The sequence below is a fragment of the Phascolarctos cinereus genome, unplaced genomic scaffold (assembly GCF_003287225.1).
Source record: "Phascolarctos cinereus isolate Bilbo 61053 unplaced genomic scaffold, phaCin_HiC Scaffold_5;HRSCAF=322, whole genome shotgun sequence".
Lineage (NCBI taxonomy): Eukaryota > Metazoa > Chordata > Mammalia > Diprotodontia > Phascolarctidae > Phascolarctos > Phascolarctos cinereus.
In genome coordinates this window covers 226147080-226175059 of record NW_027555958.1, presented here as the reverse complement: position 1 = coordinate 226175059, position 27980 = coordinate 226147080, and the positions used below count along the sequence as shown (strand labels likewise).

The window sequence follows — 27980 nt, the reverse complement described above, 5'->3', positions numbered from 1 at the left end:
TTTTATCAGCCCCACTCTCTCATTCATCTTCAGTGTCTCCCTATCTACTGGCTGCTTCCTTGCTTCCTACAAACATGCCCATGGCCCATAAGTCATTTTATTTTCCAGTTATGTCTGACTCTTCATGACCCCACTTGGGATTTTCTTGACAAAGATACTGGAGTGTTTTGCCATTTCCTTCTCCAGCTCATTTTACAGATGAGGAAATTGAGGCAAACAGGATTAAATGACTTGCCCGGGATCACACAGCTAGCAAGTGTCTAAGACCAGATTTGAACTCAGAAGATGAATCTTTCTTGACTCCAAACTCTATCCGCTGCAGCACCACCTAGCTGTCCTCTCCTTTTAGTAACCTAACTCCTTTGGTAACTAAGCCACCTTCACTAAATGTCTCTATTTCCTCTTCCCCCACTCTTCTAAACCCTCTTCAGGCTAGCTTCCAACCTCATCATTTGACTAAAATTACTGTCTCCAAAGCTACCAGTCATCTCTTAACTGCAAAACCCAATGGTCTTTTCTCAGTCCTTAACCTTATTAGCCTCTCTGCAGCCTTTGACATCATCAATCACCATTTTCTCCTGGATACTCTCTCCTCTCCAGGTTTTCATGGCATCATCCTTTCCTAGTTTTCTTCCTTCCTGCCTGACCACTCCTCAGTATCCTTGGCTTCCTCCAGGTCATGCTCACCAACCATAGGTCTCTGCCAAGGGTTTGCCCTGAGCCTTCTCTTCTCCTTCTATACTATTTCATTTGGTAATCTCATCAGCCCCCATGATTCACCTATCATCCATTACACAAGATAATTTTTAGATCTACTCATCCAGGCCTAACCTCTCTCCTGACTCTTATTACTGTCTGCCTCTCAGACATCATGAACTGGAGTAAAAATTTCAAACTCAACATGTTGAAAACTCATTATCCTCTCTCTCACCCTTCAAACTCTCCTCTTTTCTGAACTTCCTTACTACCTTCAAGGATACTACCATCCTCCCATCACATAGGCCTACAACCTCATATTCATCTTGACTCCAACTATTGTCAGGTGCTATATAATTTCTACATTCACAATCTCCTTTAGACATCTCCTCATCTTCATTTACATAGCCACCACCCTGGTGGAGATCCTCAACACGTCATGCCTGGACTATTGCAGTAGACTTATAGTCAATAATTCTTTCTCCATTTATGCTATATATGTATGTATGCATGCACACATATATACATATACATACACATATATATATACATATATGTGTATATACACCTCGAGTGTACATAGTCATTTGCATGATGTGTTCTCCTCCCTTCCATTTTATTATGAGCTTCTTGGGAGCAGGAACTGTGTTTTTTCATTTCTTTGTATCTCCAATGCTTAGCATAGTGAAATGCACACATATGCCACCCTTCATGGGCAGGTAGATGATGCAACAGATAGAGTGCTGGGCCTAGAGTCAGGAAGACCCGAGTTCAAATCCAACCTCAGACACTTACTAGCTGGGTGACCCTGGGCAAGTCACTTAAGCCTATTTGCCTCAGTTTCCTCATCTGTCAAGTGAGCGGGAGAGGGAAATGGCAAACCACTCTACTGTCTTTGCCAAGAAAACCCCATATGAGGTCATTAAGAGTTGGTCATGCCTGAAAATGACTGAATAGAAACAATAAAAGGCACTTCATGTAAGCCTGTTCACTGGCTGATGGACTGGAGATTGACACAGCCTTTCACTTGATCCATACCTAAAAGCTACCCACCTCGGTACACTTCACCAAAACACTTGCTCCAGGGTCATGGTCTTTAAGAACTGAGGGTACAAGGCAGCTAGGTGGTACAGTGAATACAACACTGGCCCTGGACTCAAGAGAACCCGAGTTCAAATCCGGCCTCAGACACATAACGTTTACTAGCTGTGTGACCCTGGGCAAGTCACTTTAACCCCACTGCCTAGCCAAAAAAGAGAAAAAAACAACCCAGGGTTGCCCCCCTGCACTACCGAAGTATTAGTATGGGACTCTAATAGAATATTAGTATTACTGCTGTTGTGGTAGTCACTACATTTACTCATTTTTACATATTTGTTGAAATCACCCTCTTTATCTCCCAAGCTATGCTTACACCACTTATTTACTGAAAACAGTTCCTCAGCCCCATCTCTGGGTGGGATTTAAAATCCCTACAATGAGGAAGGACCAGAACCATAAAGCAGGAAGATCTAGTCCTCAGGCACTTGGAGCAAAGTGACCAGCTGGATTCAGTAAAAGATGTCCTCAGCTCTGCAGGGCTGGACAGCTGAGTGTTAGTTACCTTAGGTTCTATGTGTGTTGCTGCTCACTTCTCAGTTTGTCTTCTCTATCTTGTAATGAACAGAGCACTGTATTTAATGTTAGGATATCTGAATCTGAATCCTGCTTAAGACGCTTACTAGCTGTGTGACCTGGAGAAGTCACTTCACCACTGTTTGCCTCAGTTCCCTCATCTGTAAAGTGGGGATAATAGCCCCTACCTCTCAAGGTTGTCTTGAGGATCAAATGAGATAATAATTGTAAAGCATGGTATTTGTCATATAGCAAGCAGAACATAAATGTCAGCTATTCTTTGTATTTTCTCACTTTGCAAATTTTATTTTAATGTATCATTTATTTTTAGCACTTTTAAAAAAAATTTTGAATTCCAAATTATTTCTCTCCTTTGGCTCCTCCCCCACCCACTGAGAAGGTAAACAATATGAAATCAACTCTACAGGTGAAATCATGTTCCCATGTTAGCCATGTTGTTAAAAAAAAAAAAGAAATAGAGAGAAAGTGAAAAAATTATACTTCAATTTGTGCTCAAGACTCAGTTCTCTCTCTGGAGGCAGATATCATTTTTTTATCATGAGTCTTTTGGAATTGTCTTGGATCATTGTCTTGATCAGATTAGCCAAGTCTTTCATAGTTGGTCACTGTTACAATATTGCTGTTACTGTGCACAATGATCTCTTGGTTCTGCTCACCTCACTCTGCATCAATTCATATAGGTCTTCCCAGGTTTTTCTGAAATCATCACCCTTGTCATTTCTTAAAGCACAATAGCATTCCGTCAAAATCACATACACAACTTGATCAGTCATTTCCCAATTGACGGACATCCCTTCAGTTTTCAGTTCTTTGCTACCACAAAAATAGTTGCTATAAACTTTTTTTTATATACAGATCCTTTTCATTTTCCTTTGATCTCTTTGGGACACAGACCTACTAGTAGTATTGCTGGGCCAAAGAATATGCACAGTTTTACAGCCCTCTTTGGGCATAATTCCAAATTATTCTCCAGAATGGTTGGACGAGCTCCCAATTAAACCAACAGTGCATGAGTGTCCCTATTTTTCCACATCCCCTCCAGCACTTGTCATTTTCCTTTTCTTTCATGTTAATTAGTTTGATAGGTATGAAGTGGTACTTCAGAGCAATTTCAATTTGCATTTCTCTAATAAAAATTTTTTCCCAATGTCGTCCTTTTCTACTAATTTTGGCTTCATGAGTTTTGTTGTACAGAAACTTTTTAACTAAATGTAATCAAAATTATCCATTATATTTCTCATGATGCTCTCCAATTATTATTAGTATATATGCCACTTAGTATCTTTTCATATGTATTTGGCTTATCTTCTATTTAATTGACTAGATTGCAAACTCCTCAAAAGCAGGGATATCTTATGCACCTATGTAGTCTCCAAAAGCACCTAGCACAATGATCAATAATATTTTTTTGATTGATGCAAGCTGATATTTTAAAGTTTAAAAAAAAAACCCTTCCTTGGAAATTAGAGTCACTAATAGTTAACCTGGCTGGTGGTTTTTCACTAACGTAAGTTGTACCCAGATAAGAAAATTGTAAAATATACAAAATAATTGTGGGCGTGGGGGAGGGTGTGGAAGTCTGGAGAGGACTAACAGTCATGGGAGTCAGTCAGAAAAGAATTCCTGTAGGCAGCTGAAGTGAGCCTTAGAAGGAATGAAGAATTATAAGAGGTGGAGGAGGGAAGGGAGAACATTCCAGGTATGGGGGATAGCATGGACAAAGACACAGAGAACAGAAATTGAATGTTATGTATGGAGGGGAGCATTTAACGAACATCAATTAATTGGAGACTACCCCTAGTGACCACCTGTCTCTGAAAATACATGCAAGCAGCAAGCCCCCACAACTGGATCCCTCTCCCAAAGGTATAAGAAAAAGACAGTTCTCTCCTGAGCCTCTGATCAGAGCCCTTGACCTCAGGTAAGGAACACAAAATTCATATAAAGACCTAGGCAGTACAGGAAATTCCTAGGCAGCTGTGATTTAAAGAGGTCCTCGGTGCCACATCTTAGAGTGATTTTTATGTCTACCATAACATTTCAACTAATTCTCCTCAAATGCTAGCAAGAGGAGCTTTGGACTGGTTGGCTTACTATACTGATCTGGATCTAAAATTTCCTTTCAATACAAGACTTACCCCTTAAAATGAGATTTCTCTTAAAAAATATGAATGAAAAAATTAATGAAAATTCTGAACAAAATATTTATTATGAAAAATTGTAAAAGACTTTTTCATTCAAATAAAAATATCTTAGGTATATTTTTATTATCAACTGCTTTCTTCATTTCTATCCTTTTCATTGTTTTCTTACTAACAACACAATTTTAGGATACACTTACATTTAGCACAAGGTAGATAATAGGAAAAAATTTGTAACTTATACTAAAGAGCAGTTCAGGATATCCTATAATATGGAGAGGGCAAATGGTCTGGTGGAAAGAATATGCAATTTGGAGTTAAAGAATTTAGACTCATATCTCAACTCTATCACTTATTACCCACGTTGACCTAGAGCAAGTCACTTAGCCAATGTGGGGTCCAGGATTCTCATCTCTACAATAAGGAAGATGCCCGCTCTGGTGGGCCTCAAAAGTCCCTTCCAGTTCTAAATCCTATGTATGGCACAACTTTCTAAGATGGTCGGACGCATCAAAAATGGTACTTTTGGGCTCTTACAGTCCTGTCAACCAATCACACTGTGACAGGAAGACAGAGTCATGGACAATTCAAGTGATAACCTCTTTGAGCTGAGGGATCACAGTGCCTGCCACCAGTCTCTCTATCAACGAGTGAATGAACAGGAACTACCCTGCAATGTTATACTGACAGGGAAAGCCTTCCTGCCAGTAGACAGGCATGCCTTGGTGGTACTGAGTGCCAACAGATGTGTCTATGTGCAGACATGGTGATCACGTCATTGGACATACTGAGTGTGCAGGTATGACTTAAGGCTTAGGATGAAAAATTTCGAGGTTAAAAAGTACCTCATGAGAGCATGGGGTCATAGATACAGAGCTTAGAACCTCAGAATCCATCTAGTTCAATCCTCTCATTTACAGATGAGGGAACTGAAGTCTGGAGAGGTTAATGACTTGCCCTAGGTCACACAGTTAAAAGTGATAGCTGGGATTTAAACCCAGGTCATCTAAGCTCCAAATCTGGAACAAAATCTTTACACTGTACCATGCCACTCTCTGGCTCCTTGGCACCTGTGTTTATGTCTTTCCACTCTAAAACTCATGTATTCTTAGCTAATGTATAGTGAGAGACCTAAGCATAGATAGATGTGTTTATACACTCACTCATCCTCTGCCTCTCTCTTTTACATACACACACACACACACACACACACACACACACACACACACACACAGAATGTATGACACTTTCACTTGCCTGCTATATTAGCAAACTCTGTAAAAGGTTTTACCACACTTTGTGCATGAGTGTGTGTATGTCTGTGTGTATGTGCATTAGGGTGCGGTGTATGTGCTGTGCCCACTGATAAAATGTAAGCTCTTTGAGGACAAGTAAGCACAGTGCCTGGCATAATAACAAGTACTTAATAAATGTTTCTTAATTGGTTGATTGACATAAGATAAAGAGTCCTGTGATACTTTGTAGATGCAGGCTTAGGATTGAGCACCAACTGTTAAATTTTCAGTGTCAGCATTTACAACTAGGAAATTAATAATAATAACAGCTAATATATTTATATAGCCCTTATTATGTGCCAGGCACTATGCTAATTGCTTTACAATTATTATCTCATCTGACCCATTTTACAGAGAAGAAAACCAAGGCAAATAGAGATTAAGTGACTTACCCAGGGCTGCATAGCTCAGTGTGTCTGAGGCCAGATCTGAACTCAGATTTCTATGATTCTAGGCCTGAGGGTTGATCTATTGTTTTGGTGAGCATCTAGCCTTGAGAAAGTGTTGGCAGAAAATATTAACAATGTTGATTAAATTTCAAAGTGTTTCATAGATACATTTTAGGGGGGGAATAGAGCCAGTTGTTAAATATTTACCAGCACACCCTGGGCAGGTCCCCATATATTTCTTTCTGTTGTGGACATCTGCAAAGCTAACCAAAGGCCAAGCAAGTCCTCTTTTTAGCCCCTCAACCAAATGTGATGTCCAAAAGACCCAAAGAGTAAATCTTGAAGTGAAAAATGAAGACAAGAGCTCAGAAATAGAGCACCCTCACGTATGAAATCACAGACACCCAGCCTGTCTTGCTCGGAGCTGCTGGAGGGAACACAGCGTTTCTGTTGCACCAAGCTAGAGGCCGAGAAGGGCTGAGCACCCTACTTCCCTTAATAAAACTCAACACAAAACTTATTGTCCAGGCCCTGTAAATTAGGCTTTCAGCGCCTCCTCCCCCTCCAAACAGGGCATGAAGAGGGGAAGAAGGAAAAGGAGGGAAGAAGATTCAACTCACACAGGAAGGATGGACTGGTCTGAATCTGTGGCACTCCCACCTATAAATATCTTCAACAAGAGGAATAGGTTCAATAGGATAGGTTAACCCTATCATTTTAGAGAGGCGAGACAATTTCATTGCACAGCCAAAATTCAATCTCAACTCCTGTCTCCAAATCTAGTGCTCTTTCTACTATACCCAAGCATGTGTTGGAGCCAACTTGAACTGGCTCAAAAGAGTCAATTATTAAATTTTCAGTGTGAGCATTTACAACTTGAAAAATCAACAAATGCCATAAATGAGCACTTGATTTGTTTTTTTGTCGATAAGAAAATGATGAGGGAAATGTTAACAATGCATTTTGTTATTATTCAATCATGTCCCACTCTTTGTGACCCCACTTGGGGTTTTCTTGGCAAAGAAACTGGAGTGGTTTGCCATTTACTTTTCCAACTTATTTTACAGATGAGGAAACTGAGGCAAACAGAGTTAAGTGACTTGCCTAGGGTCACCTAGCTAGTAAGTGTCTGAGGCCGGATTTGAGTTCAGAAGATGAGTTTTCCTGACTTCAGACCAGCACTCTATCCACTGCACCACCTAGCTGCCCCTAATAATGCATATTAAACTTGAAAGTTATATACTTATGTACATTATGCTATGTTTACATTTTTTGAAAGCTGTTTGTTAAACATTACCAGTATACCACAGATGGTGTATTTCACCATTAATAGTGAAGCAAGTAAAACTGTGTGGCTGCTGAAGTCTCTCTGCCTCCAGATGCCCCTTTCTGTACCCTTTTCTTCCTTCCTTGGCACCCTTTTCTATAACCTTCAGCTGACCTGTACCCCTCAGTAGTCTTCTTATCCATCAGCCTGATCCATCAAAACCTGTTCTGATAGCTATCATTTTCTTTATTTATGGAACACGCTGGTGGAGGTGCAGAAGGTAGCAAAGGAGGAGACCTGTGATTTCACTGGTATGGGAAAACTCCCTCTAGCAATGCAATTCTGAATGCAAATGAAATTCTGCTTATAATTATGAGAGTTTCCTCGAGGCAATGATAGGTTGAGTAACTTATACCGATTAATGTAGTCAGGCCAAATTTGAACCCAGGTCTTCCTGACTGAGTCTAATTTTCTAATCACTATGCAATGCTGCCTTTTTTTTAAAGCTCTTAACATATTTTCACATTTCATTTGATCCTTTAAAATGACCCTCTGAGATAGTATAGGCACTTTATAGATGAGGAAACTGAGGTTTTCAAAGAAGCTAAGCAAAGGGATCAGTATCAGAGCTGGGACCTGAAACCCTCATTGAAGGTCAGGGCTCTTTCCACTTTCCACAAGAACTAGATGATGTCTAAGGGCCCTTCTGATTCTGAGTCCATATTTCAAACTACATGATTCTATGGTTTATACATCATTGTGAATTGAAATGAATAATTAACTGCCAGAAGTATCACAGATTTAGAGTTAGAAGCAACTGATGAGACCATTGAGTCGAGTGTCCTTTTACAAATGAGGCCACTGAGGCAGAGAGAAGTTGAGTGAATTGCTCAGCTAAGAAATGTCTGAGGTAGAATTTAACCTAGGCCTTATTATTTCAAGTCTAGGGCTCTATCCATGATGACACATTATGAGTATTTGTATGTCAAACTTTTTAATCTCTAGGTGTGGTCTGAAAGAATTTGTTCCCCATTAATGGAATTTTGGTATCAAAAGTGGATGAGGTAGGTAGGTCCCCTACTCCCCCTTAAGTGGAAGGCTCACCTTGTCAAGGAGGGATATTTGTTCCATGAACCTCCTCTGTGTCTGAGTCTTTTTGGCAACAGACAGACCTCTCTATAAAATTTAAGGGTTCTCTCTGAGAAGAGAGATCCCATTCATTGTAGTCTTTTGACCTAACCAAACTTGATAAACACCCATTTGCAAAGCAGACACGTAACAATGAACATTTTTCTGATCCCAGTATAGATACCTGGTTTCTCCCCAGCCCCACAATTTCATAAACCCCAGAAAATAAATACCCCCTTACTTTTGCGGGGTCAAGGTCTCCTCCAAGAACTCTTCAATCTTGTTGACGTCTGTCTTAACATCCCCGTTGAATGTCAGAAATGGTGGATGGGTCCCAGGGGCCAGGTTATGCAGATCAGCAGGCTTTCTACAAAGAAAGTGAAAAGTAGGTTTTGGTTCATACTACTCTACTTACTCTTTCAGAAAAATACCAAACTCTATAATAGAGATCAGCTTCACTGACTGCCAAGCATGTTGGATGAATTTCCCATTTCAAACTTTTGGGAGGATGTGGACAAGAGTCACATAGGATTAGCAGGCATGTATGATTTGGGATCTGTATCACTGGAGGGACCTCCTGAATCAATAAAATTCCAAATCTATTTGAATCTAATACCTACTGTCCTTTTGAAAAGGCAAATTTGACCCTTCATGGGGCAGCTAGGTGGCACAGTGGATAGAGCAATGGCCCTGGATTCAGGAGGACCTGAGTTCAAATCCGACCTCAGACACATAACACTCACTAGCTGTGTGACCCTGGGCAAGTTGCTTAACCCCATTGCCTAGCCAAAAACAAAAAACCAAAAGAACAAAAAAACAAACAAAAAAAATTTGACCTTTCAGTAAAGGCAAATTGTACGTGAAAAAGGAGGGAAAAAAGTATAAAAAAGAACAAGAGGAGGCTTAATATCATAAGAGAGAAGGCAATGTGGTATATAGTGGGCAATGGATAGAGCTGAGAGATAGGACACTTGGATTCTAGCCAGCGGTCGGCTACACTATTACCCTGAGCAAATTACTCTTCCTCTCTGAACTTTAATAAAAATCAATAAAATAAAAAATAATTCCTAAGTTCTCTGTTAGTCCTAAACACACTCTGGTTCCATAGCCTACATCCTGAATGTTACTGAGAGATAGGTAGGATAGAAAGCCCGTAAGTTGAGTCCTACCTGAAAAAAATGGGCAAGGGCAATCCATAAATAGGTAATTAGCTATAACCTTAGCTTAGTTACACCAACAGCTTATACATAACCATACATATGGTGTTATATACGTATATATAAACCATATATACCTTCTTTTGCTCTTAACATGTTCTTTTGGAAATTAGCATGGTTTGACAGCACAGCTATCATTTGCATACCAGAAATACACTTTACAGGACTCTGAACATAAGAAATATATGAATTGTGCAAGAAATGCCTCCCCAAAGTGTAGTATCTCTCAGACAGAGAAAATTTAAGATCTTTCACTGCCATTTTGTCCAAGATGACGTGTTCTTACTATACAGCTAAACTCTGGTAACTTCTGGTCTCACAATGATAAGGCCCTTTCCAAACTCAACAACTTATTACTGTGATATGTTAACAATCCTTAATGAGAATACCAGGCATTGGAGACCATTAGATTGAGGGGAAAAAAAAAAAAAGATTGACAGAGGCATACTAGACATTAGTTCATAGACCACATGTCCCAGCAGACATTGAGGCAAAATTAATAGGCAAAGACAGGACATTTCAATCCATGTTATTATCTTTTCCCAGCCAGGGATTATATATTCAACTCACTTGGTGCTACTGGGTAGAGAGGTCTAAAAATGGCACAGTAAGTTAACAAAGACATTATTTTGGGGCTGTTAAAAGTTGTTTGAGGAATAGGTGAAGCTAAATATTTAATGACACCACAACTTCAAAGAAATAATATCTAATGTAACTAATCAGACTGTAAGAGTTCATGATGTTATACCATAATTTCATTTTTATTTTGTGACATACAGGACCATAGGATTTGTTGTTCGTCATCCTTTGTTCTCAAAGGCGACTGAAAACAACATGAGGATATGAGGGGGTCAGAGCTGCGCAAAGTCCTCAGCCTCATTCTCTCCTCCAGAGTCATCAGAGTCCAGTGGTAAGACAAAGGTCAAGAAGACTGGCGATGGCCCAGAATGCAGTGGGACCATAGGATTTAGAGTTAGAAGGGACCTTAGAGATGATCTTAACCAAATTCTTCGTTTTGTTGTGTTGTTTCAGTCATGCCCGACTTCTCTGTGACCCCTTTAGGGGTTTTCCTGGCAAAGACGTTGGAGTGGTTTCCCATTTTACACATGAGGAAACAGGGTTAAGTGACTTGCCCAGGATCACACAGCTAACAAATGTCAAAGGTAGCATTTGAATTCGGGTCGGCCTGATTTCAGGCCTGGCACTCTATCCACTGTGCCACCTAACTGCCCTTCCTTCACTGTACAAATGAGGAAATTTAGGCTTAGAGAAAAGGAGTGACTTTCCCAAGATCACACAATTAGCCAGTGACAGAGAGCCAGAACTAGGACTCAGGATCCTTTATTTCTCAGTCTAATGCCATTTTACCAGAAGTGAAGGATTTGTAGCTAGGTGGTGTGGTGCATGGGTCCTTTACCTGCTGTCTGCATTAAAATATGACCTCGACACTTACTAGCTGGGTGACCCTGAGAAAGTCACTTAGCTTTTTTGTCAGTCTCAGTATCCTCAGCTGTAAAATGGGAATACTAATAGCACTAATTCTTGTTGTGAAGATCAAATGAGATAATATTTGTAAAGCACTTTGCAAACCTTAAAGCACTATATAAATGCTAGTTAGTATTATAGTTATGGATATAGATGAGCCTTCATCGCAAAGAAAAGACATTTACATCAGTTTTGCTGCTGCAAAACTGGTCCATAAGGACCGTAGGACTTTTCAGACGAGCTGAAACTTTCCCTATGTGTCATCTCCCCCACTAGAACGAACTTCTTAAAAGCAAGAATTGCCTTACTTTTCTATTTGTACCCCTAATGCTTAGCATGGTGCTTTGTACATAGTAAGCACTTAATCAATGCATTATTCATTCATTCACCTCACATCAATTAAACAGAAGAAAGCAAGAAAGAAATTCTTCTATTGACTTAAATGCAAAGTACTTTTAATTGGGGCAGCTAGGTGGTACAGTGGATAGAGCTCTAGGCCTGCAGTTAGGAAGACCTGAGCTCAAATCTGTCCTTAGACACTTCTTAGCTGTGTTATCCTCTTAATCCCATTTGCTTCAGTTTCCTCATCTGTAAAATGAGCTGGAGGAGGAAAAGGCAAACCGTTCCAGTATCTTTGCCAAAAAAAAAAAAAGCCCATTGGGGTCACAAAGAGTCAGACACTACTAAAACAACCAAACAGCAACAAAAACAACAACTTTCAATCTATAGCAAATGTCAATATGACTGTATTAACTACACGTATACCATGATTAGTTAATGAAAGGCATGGTCAGTATAAAAGAAAAAAAAAAGACCTGTGATAGATGGGGGGAGTTTAGTGGCAATAAATGAGCACAATCGGCCTAGGCACGGTATGAGATGAAAAAGCAAGGAAGAAAAAGCATTAAACAAAGGAAGAATATTCACCTAAGGCAGGAGTTCTTAATCTGGGGACCAGGAAATTGTTTTTAAAAATATTTCTAGAACCGTTCTGCAATAGAATTAGGTTGTTTTTTTATTCTGAGAAGGGATTCATAGGCTTCACTAGATTGCCAAAGGATACATGACATTAAAAAAAGGCTGAGAACCCCTTCCCTAAGGGAAAGGGTAGGGTCAGAAAGGAGGGGAAATTCAACGTGAAGGACAGTCAGGTCAGATCCCTCTCCAAATATATCGTCTGAAAATGGGCTCTTTCTAGGAACCTTGGCAATGGTGGTAGTGGAAGGATTGTAAAAAATAAGGGAGTACTGGAACCAAGATTAACCTGAAGTCAATTAAAATTCTAGAGAAATCAATCTAGGGGTTGGGGGAGGGGGAGTGTTGGGAACAGAGGAGGAGGCAAGGAAGAATTTCAATTACATTGCTGTTCCCATACCATTCCTAAAACATACACACACACACTTAACCAGCTGTGCTTTGTGGCACACCTCCTGAAAGCATTTTAGAAATCTCATTTACTTAGTTTCTTTGTTTATTCTGCATGTGTTCCTCACTTCAGACAAATAAAGGACCTGTTTAGTTTCTCCTCCTTTTTTTGAGAGTTAACGATTTTAAGTCCGCAGTTCTTGGGTTCCCAGCAACCAAGATGAAACACTGATCTTATTTTTCAATAATTAGTATTTTCTGCCTTGAAGGCCAAGAGATTGGGATTTATAGGATGACTATAGAGAAGTTGTCCTTGTGTGGTTTTCAATTGTGCCCAACTCTTCATGACTCCATTTGGGGTTTTCTTGGCAGACACAGACTTTCAGGGATTCTTAACTTTTTTTGTATATGAATCATGGATCCCTTTGGCAGTCTGGTGAAGCTAGGGAACCCTCTTCAGAAGAATATTTTTAAATGCACAAAATACAATGTGTAAGATTACAAAGGAAAATAGATTAAATGAAAAATTTAAATAAATATTTGATTAAATAAAATTTTATCTGAATGAGAATTTAAATAAATTATAATTAAACATTATAAATTAAAATTAATTAAATAAGTTTAATTAAAATTAAATAGAATATTAAAAATATTTTAAAGTTATCAAAATATTGAGAAAAAAGTTCAAAGATCCTACCCATCTGTTAGGTTGCTGCTTGAGGTATGGAGAGGTTACTTGCTCAAATAGCTGTTAAGTATCAGAGGTGGGATTTGTACTCAAGTCTTTTGGGTTCCAAGATCAGCACTCAATCAATGCTTCTCACTATGCAATTCGATGCTCACTTATGCACTGTTATATATCATTTGCTAATTGCTTCATACATATCAGTTCTATCATCATAGCTAGACTTTATTTTTGTTTCTTCTGTACCTCCCATGTTGTCGTTCAGTTGTTTCAGTTGTGTCCAACTCTTCATGGCCCCATTTGGGGTTTTCTTGGCAAAGGTACTGGAGCTGTTTGCCACTTCCTTCTCCAGCTCATTTTTCAGATGAGGAAACTGAGGCAAACAGGGTTAAGTGACTTACCCAGGGTCACATAGCTAAGAAGTGTCTGAGGCCAGATTTGAACTCATGAAGATGAGTCTTCCTGACTCCAGGCCTGGTACTCTATCCACTTCACCACCCAGCTGCCCTGAGGCTAGAGAAGGAAATAGCGAACCACTCTAGTATCTCTGCCAAGAAAACCCCAAATGGGGTTACAAAGAGTGGGACAGAACTGAAAAATGACTGAATAACCGACAGCACCTACCTCCTAGAGTTGCTGTCAAGATCAAATGGAATAGGGGCAGCTATGTGGCACAGTGGATAGAGCACCGGCCCTGAAGTCAGGAGGACCTGAGTTCAAATCCGGCCTCAGACCGAACACTTGACACGTACTAGCTGTGTGACCCTGGGTAAGTCACTTAACCCCAATTGCCTTAAAAAAAAAAAGAATACACGAAAGATCAAATGGATAACGAGTATAAGGTGCTTTGCAAACCTTAAAGTGTTTTATATAAGAGCTAGTTGTTTATTATTATCATCATCATTATTCTGAGCCTTGAATTATGTGTAGGATTTGGATAAGCCAAAAAGAGAGCGGAGGGCATTCTAGGCAAGGGAAAAAGTATGTCATGGGGGTTAGCAAGGACAATGAGTAGGCCAGACTAACTGCTGGATTAGAGGGTTTATGTGGGGGAATATGAGGAGATTAGTTTGGTCAGATCCAGAATGTAGAAAGCCCCGAATGTCAGTCTACAGAGCCTGGTAATAGGGAGCCATTGAAGGTTTCTGAGCACAACAATGGAATGATGAAAGTGGCATTTTATGAGAATGACTTCTGTGGCAGCATACAGATAAACTGGAAGATGAGATTGAAAGCAGATTGGTCTTCTGCCTCCAATGGGGAAACTAACCTGGACTTGAGAAGTTAAGATCTTGGATCATAAGGCTCACAATGAAAATGGAAAGGAAAAGAAAAGATGGAGATGAGAAGTATTCTGAAGGAAGAATGGACAAGACTTGGTGATTAACTATAGAAATGTGCTTCAAAGGAAAAGCTAAAAAAAAAGACTTCCATCAAAAGATTGAGATGCTGCAAGACTTAAAAAAGACAAAAATACAGGTGAGTTAGTCAACAAATTTATTAAGAACTTACTACGTGCCAGACACTGTTCTAAGTAAGATGTGAGGATACAAAGAAAGACAAAATACAGCTTCTATGGATGTTTTTGCTTATTCAGGAAGTTTTCTTCTTTACTTTCCCCATTGTTAGACCAATTGTGAAGATGTATAATTACAATTTTATGGTGTAGGGGAATTTAGGGGTATGAAGGAGGAGACAGGGAGTTAGTGTATGGGGCAATGAATGGGATAGCTAGAAGACAAGCTAAGGGCTATGATAATGGCAGCAAGAAAGACAGTGGTTGAGATAGTGTTTGCAGCTAGCTGTCTTGGACGTGTGCATGGCCGGTAAGAGCCTTCAGTTTGGTGTGAAAGTAGGGAATAACAGATGTAAGCAAGTATGGTGGTCTACAGAGGTCTACATGGTCAGTCAAATCAAGTCAACCAGCTTTTGTAGACAATGTGCCAGTCTAAGCTCTAGTAACTGTGGAAAGGTGGTGTGTGTGCGTGCAAGCTCACACACGCACATGGGCATACAAAGGATAGGACTTGTGTCTTGGATTGTTAATCCACGCACACAAAGAGCAACAATACAGAGTAAGCAATGATGAGAGTTTCAAGGTTAGTCTGTCTAAACCTAGTATATCTGAATTATGCACCAAAGCTGAGATCACCTCTAGGCTCTTGTTTATGAAGGAGAGTCAGGAGGTATAGAGTAAAGGGTAGTTCAGTTTAAACAAAATTGAGCTTTATGTAATTGTGGAATATCCAAATGAAAAGTTCACTAAACAGATGGAAATTTGCAGTTAGGGATCAGGAAGGTGGTCAAGACATTGTACAGTTAAAATGACCAGACTTGTCTCCAAAGCTAAGATGAGAAAATTCTCCTCTCTTCATTGGAAAGGTGGGAGACCATGGATGTGAAATCCTATTTCTATTGGTATATCTATATCTATATCTATATCTATATCTATATCTATATCTATATCTATATCTATATCTATATCTATATCTATCTATCAAGCTCAGTTGATATTTGCTAGTTTTACTGAATTATTTTTTAAAGGGATGACCTGCTGGCTAGGGGAAGCAGAAGCGATAAATTTGGAAATCAAGATATATTCAACACTATATGTATGTGTGTGTGTATACATATATATATGTGTATATATATACATATATATACACACACATACACACACACATATATACACACATGTATATAAATGTATGTACACATGTATATATGTGTACATCTGTAGTATATACGTGTAGACATACACATATGTGTACATATACCTCTCATATATGCACACCTATATATACATACATATATATAGATCTCTATATATACACATATATATACCTATACATGCGTGTATATAGATATACCTTTACCTATACATATCTATATATACCTATACCTAGGTATGAGTGTGTATACACACATTCATGTATATGAATGAAAGTAGGGATGTTTAGACTGAAAGCAAAAAGAGATAAAAAGATCCTAGAAAAATGGATGAGCTCACTGAGAAAGGAAGTGTAGAAAGAAAGTCAGAGAGCTAAGGACTGAGCCTTGATTTATGACCTCACTTAAGAAGGCGAGTTAGAAAAGAGACAAAGGATTGGTCTATAGAAACAGCTTAATTTTCATCAAATCTGGTCTCCGTGCCTGAATGTCTTACAACCAATCATCAAAATGTATTTTTAAAATGACAGCAGTCACATCACAGAGAAATAAGGGGGACCAACACTTTTCTTTCCCTAAAAGCTAATAACCTGTAGGGAATTCCAAAGACATGAGAGAACAGCACGGTTCTCATAGCCCTGGAAATTCAAACACTCCAACCTACAATGTTCCTTGAGATGTCCCAGGCTAAGGGCATCCTCACTCTTGAGATGTGTGACTCTCCAAAGCTATTCTAGATATTGATGCATATTTCTGTTACCTTTTCAGGTCCACAGTAGTGACATTGAACACAACCCCTTTCAACCACAGGATCATGAAGAGACGCTGAGAGAATGGGCAGTTCCCAATGCTTTCGCCGTCTGATCCAGCCTAGGAGAAAAGAAAGCCAAAGCATTTCAATTCATTTCAATACAATGAACATTAATTAAGAAGTGCAGGCAGTCTTTTAGGTGCTGGGAATACAAAGACAAAAACAAAATCTTCCTTGTCCTCAAGGAACTAATAATCTATTGAGGGGTAGCAGGGAATATGTACATAAGGAAATAAATGCACAAAAATATATACAAAAGAAAAATATATATAAATATATATATATATATATATATATTTATATGTACATACATGCACATATACACACACAAAGGAATTTCAGGACAGAGAGAGAACAATGGGCATAGCTTCCAAAGGAGATGGCAGTTGAAATGAAAATTGTGAGACATCCCAGAAGCTAAGGTGAGGAGGAAGAATATTCCAGGCACGAGGGGACCCTCTTGACTAACTATGGAGGCAGGAGATGGAACATCCTGTATGGGAGAACAGCAAGGTTGCCAGATAGACCTTAAACTGGACCCTAAAGAATATTATATATGTTTCAATAGGCAGAAAGGACCATAAACTGGAACCTAAAAGATACTATTTGTATTTAGATAGGCAGAAAGGCAGATGGAAATATAGGGATTGAAACAGGAAAGCCTGAGCAATTGAGCAAAAGCTAGATCATAGCGTGTGTTAGGAACAGTAAACAAACAGGAACAACTGAAGAAAACCATTCTGATTGGGGAACGTAACCTCTTGCTCTCTCCCTAAATAAGAAATATTACTGAGTAGCTCCTTGTGTGCAGTAGACAGCATTGTCTACAATAGCATTGTCTTTTACATCTCACCTCAATTATTAGACTGGTAAGATTGAGGCATTTCAGGAAAAGAAAAAAATGAGACAATGTTTATACCACATTAAAAAAAATCAACCTTTTAATGGTAAGAAGGTTAGCTAATGATAATGAATTAATTATTTAGCTCCACCACAATGATATGTACCAGCAATACTAGCTAGTACTTATATAAGCCAATTGTTTTACATCTGTCACCTTATTTGGTCTTCACAAGCCTGGGAGATAGATGCTATGGTTATTCCCATTTTACAGATAAGAAAACTGAAGCTAAGGGAGGTTAAATGCCTAGTTACACATCTAGTAAGTATCTGAGGCATCACTTGAACTTGGGTCTTCCTGAGCTGAGGTTGAACACTGAAATCCCTGTGCCACCAACTAAGAAAAATAAAAAATGGCCTTCAAACCTCTGTGGTTTCCCCTTCTAATACCACAGTGAGAGTGAAAGCATGTTGGCTGTTCAGTCCACATTGGGCAAGAAGGAAAACTATATTTCAAAACCATATGACTAAAGAACACTTCATGGGCCCAGGTCCTAAGCTAGTCTGACTGCATGACAGTGGAAAGAAATGAGGAGATCTTAAGTCTAAGACCTTTACAAGATGACCTTCATCACTTACTATGGCATCTAGTACACATTAGACGCTACTCACATCTCTAGATCATTACATCATATACCCCCCTACAACACATTTTTGGTTTCTCCAGCTCCCTATTTAGCTCATCCACTTGTCATCTAAATTGTGTTTTAACACCCCCCACACACACACAGCATCAAAGTTTAAAGATTATAGAGCTAGAGCTCTAGCTATAAGGGACAGTAGGGGTCATTGAGTACAGCCCCTTCATTTTACAGATGAGGAAACTGAGGCTGACAGAAGTCAAGTGACTTGTCCAGGGTGATATAGCTAGTTAGCTATCAGAGGCAGAATTTGAACCCATGACATCCTGATTATAACTCCAGTTGCATTAGAATTTTTGACATGTGACCTTTAAAAAAACAAAACTATACAGACCCTTTAGGGCCATATAACTCATGTATTGATAGAAGTGACTATGATAAATGCTTAGGTAAAGAGTTTTATATGAGATGTGAGAAACAAGATAATTTCCAACATGAAGAAGACTTTGTCAAAGAAGTAGCAGTTCAGCTGGGTCTTAAAGGATGGGACAGATGTATGATTGATTCATCTTAATCAAAAATCCACATTGGCCCCTAACAACTTTGTAATGTAAAATCAGTATGTTAATATTTAGGGCAGCTAAGTATCGCAGTAGATAGAATGATGAACCTTGAGTCAGGAAGTTCTGAGTTCAAATCCAGCCTCAGACATTTACTAGCTTTGTGACCCTGGACAAATTACTTAATTTCTAACTGCCTCAGTTTCCACATCTGTAAAATGAGGATAATAATAGCACCTACTTCCCAGGGTTGTGGGGATAAAATGAGGTAATATTTGTAAAATGCTTTACAACGCTAACTATTAAGATTAGTAGTAGTACTGGAGGTTTTCTTCAGTGAGACTTGACTATAAGATATTGAGATATGAAGACACTACTCTTGCCATGTGGCTTCTGTTGGTAACATCTTGTCAAAATTAGAGGTCCTGTAATGTCACATTGAGAGGTCCTGTAATGGTCAAGAAAGATTTTCACTGTAATCAGCAACATTAGGCTTAAAAAGCTCATGGAAAGCCAGCAGAATAATCCCGGACTTTACTCAAAGACAAAAGAAATGTGTGTGTATAAATGCAGAAGGTGTCTGATCTGGGTGTATAATTTTTTTTCCTTTTTTGTTATTGTTATTTTAGGCAATGGGGTTAAGTGACTTGCCCAGGGTCACACAGCTAGTAAGTGTTACGTGTTTGAGGCCAGATTTGAACTCAGGTCCTCCTGAATCCAGGGCCAGTGCTCTATCCACTGCACCAGCTAGCTGCCCCATGGGTGCATAAATTTTTAAAAAAACATTTTTTTTCAAAAGGAAAAAGAAAAAAATAATCTAAGAAAGATAAAAGATCAACATGTTTTCTATCATGTTAAAGTGGGATATTGTTGTGCTCAAGAAGTGGCATGAAAGGAAACAAAGAAATATGGGAATAGAGAAGGATCTGGGCAAACCATGTTGTAGGAGGGGAAGTGCTTGGACTGCTCTAGTATGCACTTAACTTTAAAGATATGGAAGAAGAAGGCACCCAGCACATTGGGAGGCTAGACACCAAAGCTACAAAGAGAAGTGGAAAAAACAGCCCTTGCCTTCAAGGAGCTTACATTCATCATCCCTCTCGCTCTCACTATTATATGGATAGATGTTGTCCTTCACTCTTTTTCAGTCATGTCCGACTCTTGTGGATCGCCATTTCCTTCTCTAGCTCATTTTACAGATGAGGAACTGAGGCAAACAGGATTAAGTGACTTGCCCAGGGTCACCCAGCTAGTGAGTGTCTGAGGCCAGATCTGACACCAGGTCTTCCTGACTCTGGTTCTGGCGCTCTACCCACTGAGCCAGCTAGCTGCCCTAGACATAGAGATAGAATCACTTGGCCACACTACAATGATATGCACCACCAATATGAGCTAGTACTTGTACAAGCTTTTTCAGGTTTGCAAATCATATGTATATACACACAAAGAGAGAAACAGGGGCAGACAGAGACAGGCAGAGGCAGAGAGAGAGAATGAAGAGACAGAGACAGGCAGAGACAGAGAGAGAATGAAGAGACAGAGACAGCCAGAGACAGAGAAAAGGGGAAAGGAGGATGGAGAGGGAAGGAGAGAGATATCAGGGATTTATTTATAAGAGGAAATAGTCAAGAGTTGCCCAGGATGAGAACTGGATAGGATGCACAGTTGGAAGGAATGTATCCAAATTACATGGCCATTTTTCTCCTAACAATTAAATACTCACCTAGATTTAAGAGTTACTGTGGAAAACTCAGACCTGTTCCAGGGTTGGACAGAAGTAATGGCTGTGAAATTACAGGCACTATAACTCAGTCCTAACAAAACCAAGCAACCCCATCACTTCTTCCTTTCTCACTTTGTTCAAGTGTTGGAAACGGACCTGCCCCTGAGTAGCTAACTGTGAATGGGCTCTATTATAACTGTGAGGACAAAATGATTGGGCATTCTATGTCACCTACAGAGCTATAATTACTGACATTTCCTCATTCTGCAGAGCTTGCTCAAGCCAGACCACTGTTAATTTTAATAACACCTTGGCCCATGGAATAGCTGCTAACTTAAAAGTGAGTTCATCATGTGTCTTCACAAAGATCACTGCAAAAAGCCATGGCCAGATGGGAGGGTGGGAAGAAGTGCTGTGCTGATATAGCTAGCGCCTGGTACATAGAAGGTAACTAATAAATGCTTATGTGCCAGGCACTGTGCTAAATCCTTTACAAATATTATCCCATTTCATCCTCACACAATCCTGGTATTATTGTCCTCATTTTACAGATGAGGAAACTGAAACGGACAGCAGTTAAGTGACTTGCCCTAAAGGTCACACAGCTAGTAAGTATGTGAGGCTAGATTTGAACTCAGGTCTTCCTGATTTCAGGCCCAGTTCTGTATCCACTGAGCCCACCTAACTGCCTCCTTAGTCATTTAAAGCCGTCTTCGTCATGAAGCCTCTCAGCTGTTAGTGTTTCCTCCTAGCCCAAAGTACTTTTTATTTACTCTGTATTTATGTTGTGTTTCCTTATATGGATACATGTTGCTTTCTCCAAGAGGATTTTCCAGCAGGCAGTCTCTATCTTTTTTTTAATCTATTATGTGCCTGGAATTAGTAGGCACTTATTAAATGCTAGTTGATGGATAGATTGACTGATTTAAAATAGTTTGACAAAACTCTTACCCAGTGTTAGGGACAATTTAATTTCAGTGAAGTTTGAACCATTTTTTCCTGTTTTAAATTTATTTTGTTAGTGGGTTTCTTTTAGTGGAGGGAAGAGCCTGATAGAAAAAAAGGAAATTACTGAAAATTTAAAGTTGGAAGGGAGCCTTAGGTTTTGTCTAATCCAAGACTTAAATTTTATGGATGAGGAAACTGAGGATTACTAAGAGGCAAATTAATGTGTGTAAGGTCAAAAGTAATATTAGTCAGAACTAGAAACCAGGACTCCTGACCCTCCAGTCCAATGCTTCTTCATTGTCTTGTTTCCAAAACCTATCATTCTTCCATTCTATTTCACCCTCATCTCCTCCAGTATTGTGGCTCTGGCTTTCCTAGTGCAAGAGGCAACCTGGTATAATAGATAGACAGCTGGCATTAATAGTCAGAAAGATCCGAGTTCAGGTCCTGGGTGACACAGTGGCTAGAGCTCTAGGCATGGAGTCAGGAAGACCCAAGTCAAATCCTACCTCAGACACTGATTGACTGTGTGGCTCTGGGCAAGTCACTTAAATATCTCTTAGCTTTGGTATCCTCATCTGCAAAAATGGAGATAGTAATAGTACCTATGTTGCCGGGTTGTTGTGAGGATCAAATAAGATAACATGCAAAGCACTTTGCTAACCTTAAAAGACTATATAAATGTTAGCTATTATCGTTGCTGTTGTTATTGTCATTACTATTATCTGTATGACCATCAGGCAAGTTGCATAATATCTCGATGTCCAAGACCTCAAGTTACAGATGGCTTATCTATCTGCGTGGGTAAAGGGACTTCCCAGACCAGAAGTTCCCTACAAAGATGAAATCACACATCAGAAAAATTACTCCCTCCAAAAAAATCCAAGCAATCTCTTGAGTAAGAAGCTAGAAGTAAAATCATAGATTTGATCTTTGTCTTCTCTAAACCTGCATCCCCATTTTAGCTCCTCCTTTCCTCTTCCTCCTTCCCTCCATTAAGTACACTTATCCCCAGCACCCATCCCCCTCAGGACCTTGCTTGGAAATATCCAGCCTGCTAACCTAATCTGTGCTAAATGTGGAAGTAGTGACCACTGGGCTTTGAAGTCTCATCAACAAATACTTGATGAACTGAACTGAAATTGAAGGGTAAGAGGGAGTCCGTGGTTCTTTAGGAACATGCTGGGCAGAGGGACAAACTGAGAATGTTGAATCCTGGAGAAGAGATGCAGGTTAATAGGATACCTGGTAGGCTGCTGAAATGGAGAGGTATTTAATAGACAGCTGTCAAGATGGTCATCCTTTAGTTCACAATCTTCTTGAGCACTAACCCTAGATGCTTGCACAGAAACCAGAGAGTTCTTCACTTGTGTTTTGAGGGTGAAGTCAGTTGGAAAATCCCAAAATTCGATCCTTTCATATAGCTGGTTTGGCTACCCTAAGTGGACTGGTCGAGTGGACTTACTCAAGGTCCTAAAAGGTGGATTTCATTATGGTGGAAAGAATGGAGGAGATGGGAACAGACCCCAGTGCCGACACAGCCAATGGAGGTTGATATGCCAGATACAAATGTTGGGTAAGTCATTCAACCTCTGTGAGCATTTATTTCCTCATTTGTTAAATAAGGAGGATAATAAAAAGTGCCCTGCCTCCCTTGGAGGGTCACTGTGAATATCAAATTAGATCACGTCTGTAAAAAGGAAAGCTCTAACCAACACACATGGTGTAATTATTACTATCGTGGGGGGAGGGGAAAGCAAGATATGCATCACTTGGCTTTGGCAATGGCTTAGTGAAGGAGGAAAATTCTTCAGTGTGGTCCACAGAGTTATAATTATGAGGAATTGTAGGGAAGCAACAAGACAATAAAAAGAACTAGGGAGACTTTAAACAAAATAGCTAATACTTTAAAATGAGGGCATAATACTCCTGCTGGAGAAAGGAGCAGAAATTCTTCTGCCTCTCTAGCTAAACTGGGGCAAGGTCAAGTCTGATGGGAGCCATTAGGAAAAGGATAAGGCATATCCCCAGCCCAATACAGTTATTGGTTCTGCCAAAACACACTGGGTGAAAAAAAATGTAGCTACTTAGGAACTAAAGTATAAATGTGAAAAACATTCTAGCCAGAAAACTTCAATTAGGTTTTTATAGAGACCTGAGACAATGTAAGTTTTATACTATTATTTGTAACAGTTTTCTCCTCATCCCATTCCTACCCTCAGAGTCAAGGTTTCTCACCTAAAAGACAAGGTGAGGGGTCCCCAAAATGTCCCTTAATAGGGATGGGGGGGAACAGGAAGTTGGAGGGAAGGAGCTATTCCTTTTGTCCTTCTGTATGATGAAGCAGCTAGACCAGGGGTGGGGAACCTGTGGCCTTCTAGGTCCTTGGGTGCGGCCTTTTGACCGAGTCCAAATTTTACTGAACAAATCCTTTTATTAAGGGGATTTGTTCTATGAAATTTGGATTCAGTCAAAGGGCCACACTTGAGGACCTGGAGGGCCACGTGCGGCTTCAAAGCTGCAGGTTCCCCACCCCTGAACTAGGTGGTGCACTGGGTAGAGCATGAGACCTGCAGTCTGGAAGACCTGAGTTTAAATCTGACCTCAGCCCTTTATTTACTAGCTGTGTGACACTGGGCAAGTCACTTAACTATGTCTGCCTTAATCAACTGGAAAAGGAAATGGAAACCACCCAATATCTGTGTGTCTTTGGGTAAGTCATTAGAACTCTCAGGGCCTCTAGGCAACCCTGTAAGACTCCAGTTGCAGAGCAGATGCAAATCTGCCTCCAGGGGTGGGGAACCAGTGACCTCAAGGCCACATATGGCCTTCTAGGTCCTTGGGTGTGGCCTTTGGACCAAGTCCAAGTTTTACAGAACAAATCCTTTTATTAAGGGGATTTGTTGTGAGAAGTTTGGATTCAGTCAAAGGACCACAGTGAGGACCTAGAGCGTCCTTGGCCAAAGGAGTTTCTCACTGGGAGCTCTCCACACTCATGAAATCACTGGTTCACTCAGAACATTCTGCTCTACCTGAGTTCCAAATTATATCTTAATATCTTAAGGTCTTGTGCCTTTGATAGCACATTTGCTAAATGGAAGTGATGCAGTAGATAGAATGCCAAGCCTAGAGTTAGGAAGGCCCAAGTTCAAATCCTGCCTTAGACACTTACTAGCTGTAAGAGCCTGGGCAAGTGACTTAACTTCCACTGCCTCCATTCCCTCAACTGTAGAGTGGAGATAATAATAGCACCTCCCTCCTAGGCTTGTTAGGAAGATCAAATGAGAAATTGTAAATCTCTTAGTATGGTGCCTGACACATAGTAAGTGCTATATAAATGTTGGCTATTATTATTAATTGTCATCATAATCATTATTATCATTAATGCTGTGGTCTTCATCAAGAAGCCTGGGACCATCTTAGCTGAGCTCTACTCATATCCTTCATCTGAGCATATTCCCCATCTCTGCCTGTGCCCTTATACAGTGCTAGAAGAAATCTTAGACACCATCTAATCCATGCCTCTTCTTTTACAGATGAAGAAACTGAGGCCCGGAGAAGAGAGCTGACTTGCCCAGAGCCATGGAGGTCCTAATAGGCAGCTCCAGGATTTGAATCAGGTCCTATGGTTCTTACCACTTGCTGTAATGCCTCTCATCCTTCCATGCAGTTTTATGGATGGAGACTCTTCCTGCCCTCCAATTGTGCTATGGTTCCCATATCTTTCAGCTTTTCTAACACTTACCCTTTCCCTCCTCAATATTTTCAAGCTCTCCCCTCCTCTCTCCCATTCCTAGCTCTTGTCATGCTTTACTCTACTCCCTAGTCACCACTGCCTCTAGCAATCCAGGAAACTCTCTCTGACTATGAATTAGAAGCAAGTTGCCAATCTGTATTAGTGGAGGGCATTTCCATGCTGGAAGTTCTTCATACCCATCAAATCATAGATCTGGGCAAAAAAAGAAAAAGAAAGCCATTAGGCTTTTGTATGAAGCAGAAAATTCCAAGTAAGAGCAGTCAAAGATTATTTTGATTATACCAGGAACTGAAGTTATGACACTGAAAGATGGAATGAGAAGGGGTCTTTGACCCCATTGCTGCTTTCTGAGAATCTGCTACTAAAGTCTAATGCAAGCCTTCGTCTTGCTTGAGAGCACCAGGAACTTTTTTTTCCACAAATACTTATTATATAGACATGTTATTCTTTAGACGTTCTCACTGGACCTAATGCTTGGATCAACAAGGCGGGTTTGAATCCTTCTGTCCCAGCAATGTACCCAAGCACAGGAAACCAAAATCAGATACAAATCTACAGCCTCAAATAAAAAGAATTCCTTCCCACATGGTCTTAATTCCAAAGAGACGCCCTTCTTGCATAAATCTCCCCCAAGAGAATCCTCAAACATGATAGAAGAAACATGTTTTCCACTCAATTAGACCACTGTCAAAAAGTTTTTGTTTTCTTCTCCTCCTGACATACTTTTTCATTTGTTATTCAAGATGCTGGGGAATTATTTCCAGCACTTGGTCATGGAGTCATTTCCCTGACATGCACTTGAGGGACCTCTCATGCAAAACAGATATGGCACTCGAGTCCTGCAGTCTTCATAGAACAAAAGATATGTCTAAGGTATCTTGACACACACATCCTAAACTTCACACAAATTTCTATGCTTTGAAATGATAGCCAAGGTTCCCCATCCCTCCGGGGACCTATGTGGATATTCAGTTTTGAATCTCCTGACTCCTTGTCCAAGGTTTACAGATCTCAACAAATATTTGTCAAGTGAAAAAATACAAAAGAAGTACAAGACCATGCAGTCCTAGAATGCAAGAGGCTCGTAGTTTAGTCACGAATCAAGGCTTAGGTACATAGAACAATTAGGGAAAAAAAATATGAGACTTCCAAGGGACCAGAAGTTCTGTTACAGGAAGTCAGCCAAGTTAAAGGCCTTATTGTTGCACTCTTTGAAAAACAAAAAGAGCCTACTATGAACCTAGATTTCATTTTGGCCTTTAAAAAAATTGGTTAAACATAAAAATAAAAACCTAAAACCACTGCAGGAACTATCATCTAATTTATAAAAATCACTGAAAGGCCCCAGGAAAAGAGGTATACAAATAGATGGTAACACATTTACTAACAAAGAGTCATGCAGGAAAAGCGTTATGTATAGAAGATATTATCAGCGAGATGCATGAACTGAAAAGGAGATAGTCTGGCTGTATAGCAACAGTAAGAAATAGTGAGAAGTAGCCCATATACCCCATTAGTGTCCATACAATGTGGAAATCTAGAAGAAGGATCTCAGCCCTGTGATTACAGAACATTGACAAGGATCTTGCCATAGGGGAAAGGGATGGATGGGACATAAGCTGTACTTTTGGAGGGAGCACCCATACGGAAAAATTCACAAATCAATTAGAAGTAGCAAAGTCTAATAATACTATTTTTCAGGTGTAAAATGCCTCAAGATTTATAATGCATTTTCCTTACAATAATAAGAGAATTATCATCTCCACTTAGGGATGATAAAATTGAAGTACAAAGAAGTCTAAATGACTGAACAGAATCCTAGCTAGTTAACTGTTACAGCCAGAACTCAATTCACATCTTCCAACTCCCAAGATCAGTGTACTTTTTCTTTCCAGTACACCCGATTATTTTCCTAAGAAGTGATTAAACAGTTGAGGCAACATGGCAACTTCCTGGAGTCACACCACAGAGATGGCCACCTACTCTATTTAGGGATAAAGTCACCTGACTATCACCTCCTCAATTTATTAGGGAAACTTTCCTTTTTTCTTTTTCTTTTCCTTTACAGCAGTTGCCACAGGCAAATGGGCACAAATATCTCTGCAAACAAATGGCTTTAATTTCCATGTAGGCCTCTATTTTAAATTACCTTAGTTCCTTAGTCCAAGTGTTGGGCTTAAAAACATACACACAAGCTTTCCTTTAATTAATTTGGAGGTGGGAGACTACTGGGATGTATTTTTTTTTAATAAGCAAGAAGTATTTGGAACAACATATGCTCCTGTTTCTTCATAAACAGTAAAATTTTGGTTAGTCAGAATCTGGAAGGAACAGGAGACTGTTCTGGTGGAAAGGATTTTCTGATTAACCCTTTAAGAGTGGCCCTATCTGAGAACAGGCAAAATTGGGTTAGGAATGAGAAGATTCTGTTGTGAGCTCCATTTCTGTTCATCATCATCATCATCATCATCTTCTGTGACCTTTAGCAAGTTATTTTATCAGTGAGCCTCTGTTTCCTTCTCTTTAAAATGGGATGGGGGAGGTTGATAGGATTTTAGGTCCCAGAAGGGAAAAGAACTTAGAGGTCTTCTAGTCCAGTGGCTAGGTGGCACATTGAGTAGAATGCTGGACCCAGAGTCAAGAAGACACCTTCCTGAGTTCAAATCCAGCACCAGACATTTACTAGCTGTGTGACTCTAGGCCAATTACTTAAGCCTTTTTGCCTCA

General features: G+C 39.8%; 1 protein-coding gene across 2 annotated transcripts in view; it reads right to left on the bottom strand.

Moving 5' to 3' along the window:
* CLIC5 (chloride intracellular channel 5) overlaps positions 1 to 27980 on the bottom strand; it is a 225463-nt gene that overhangs the window by 53440 nt on the left and 144043 nt on the right. For both annotated transcript variants that reach the window (XM_020993875.2, XM_020993879.2), the window contains 2 exons: positions 16734 to 16843; positions 8793 to 8918 (listed from right to left, as the gene is read on the bottom strand). In XM_020993875.2, the coding sequence (XP_020849534.1) occupies positions 8793 to 8918; positions 16734 to 16843 (236 nt within the window). The remainder of the gene's footprint in view (positions 1 to 8792; positions 8919 to 16733; positions 16844 to 27980) is intronic.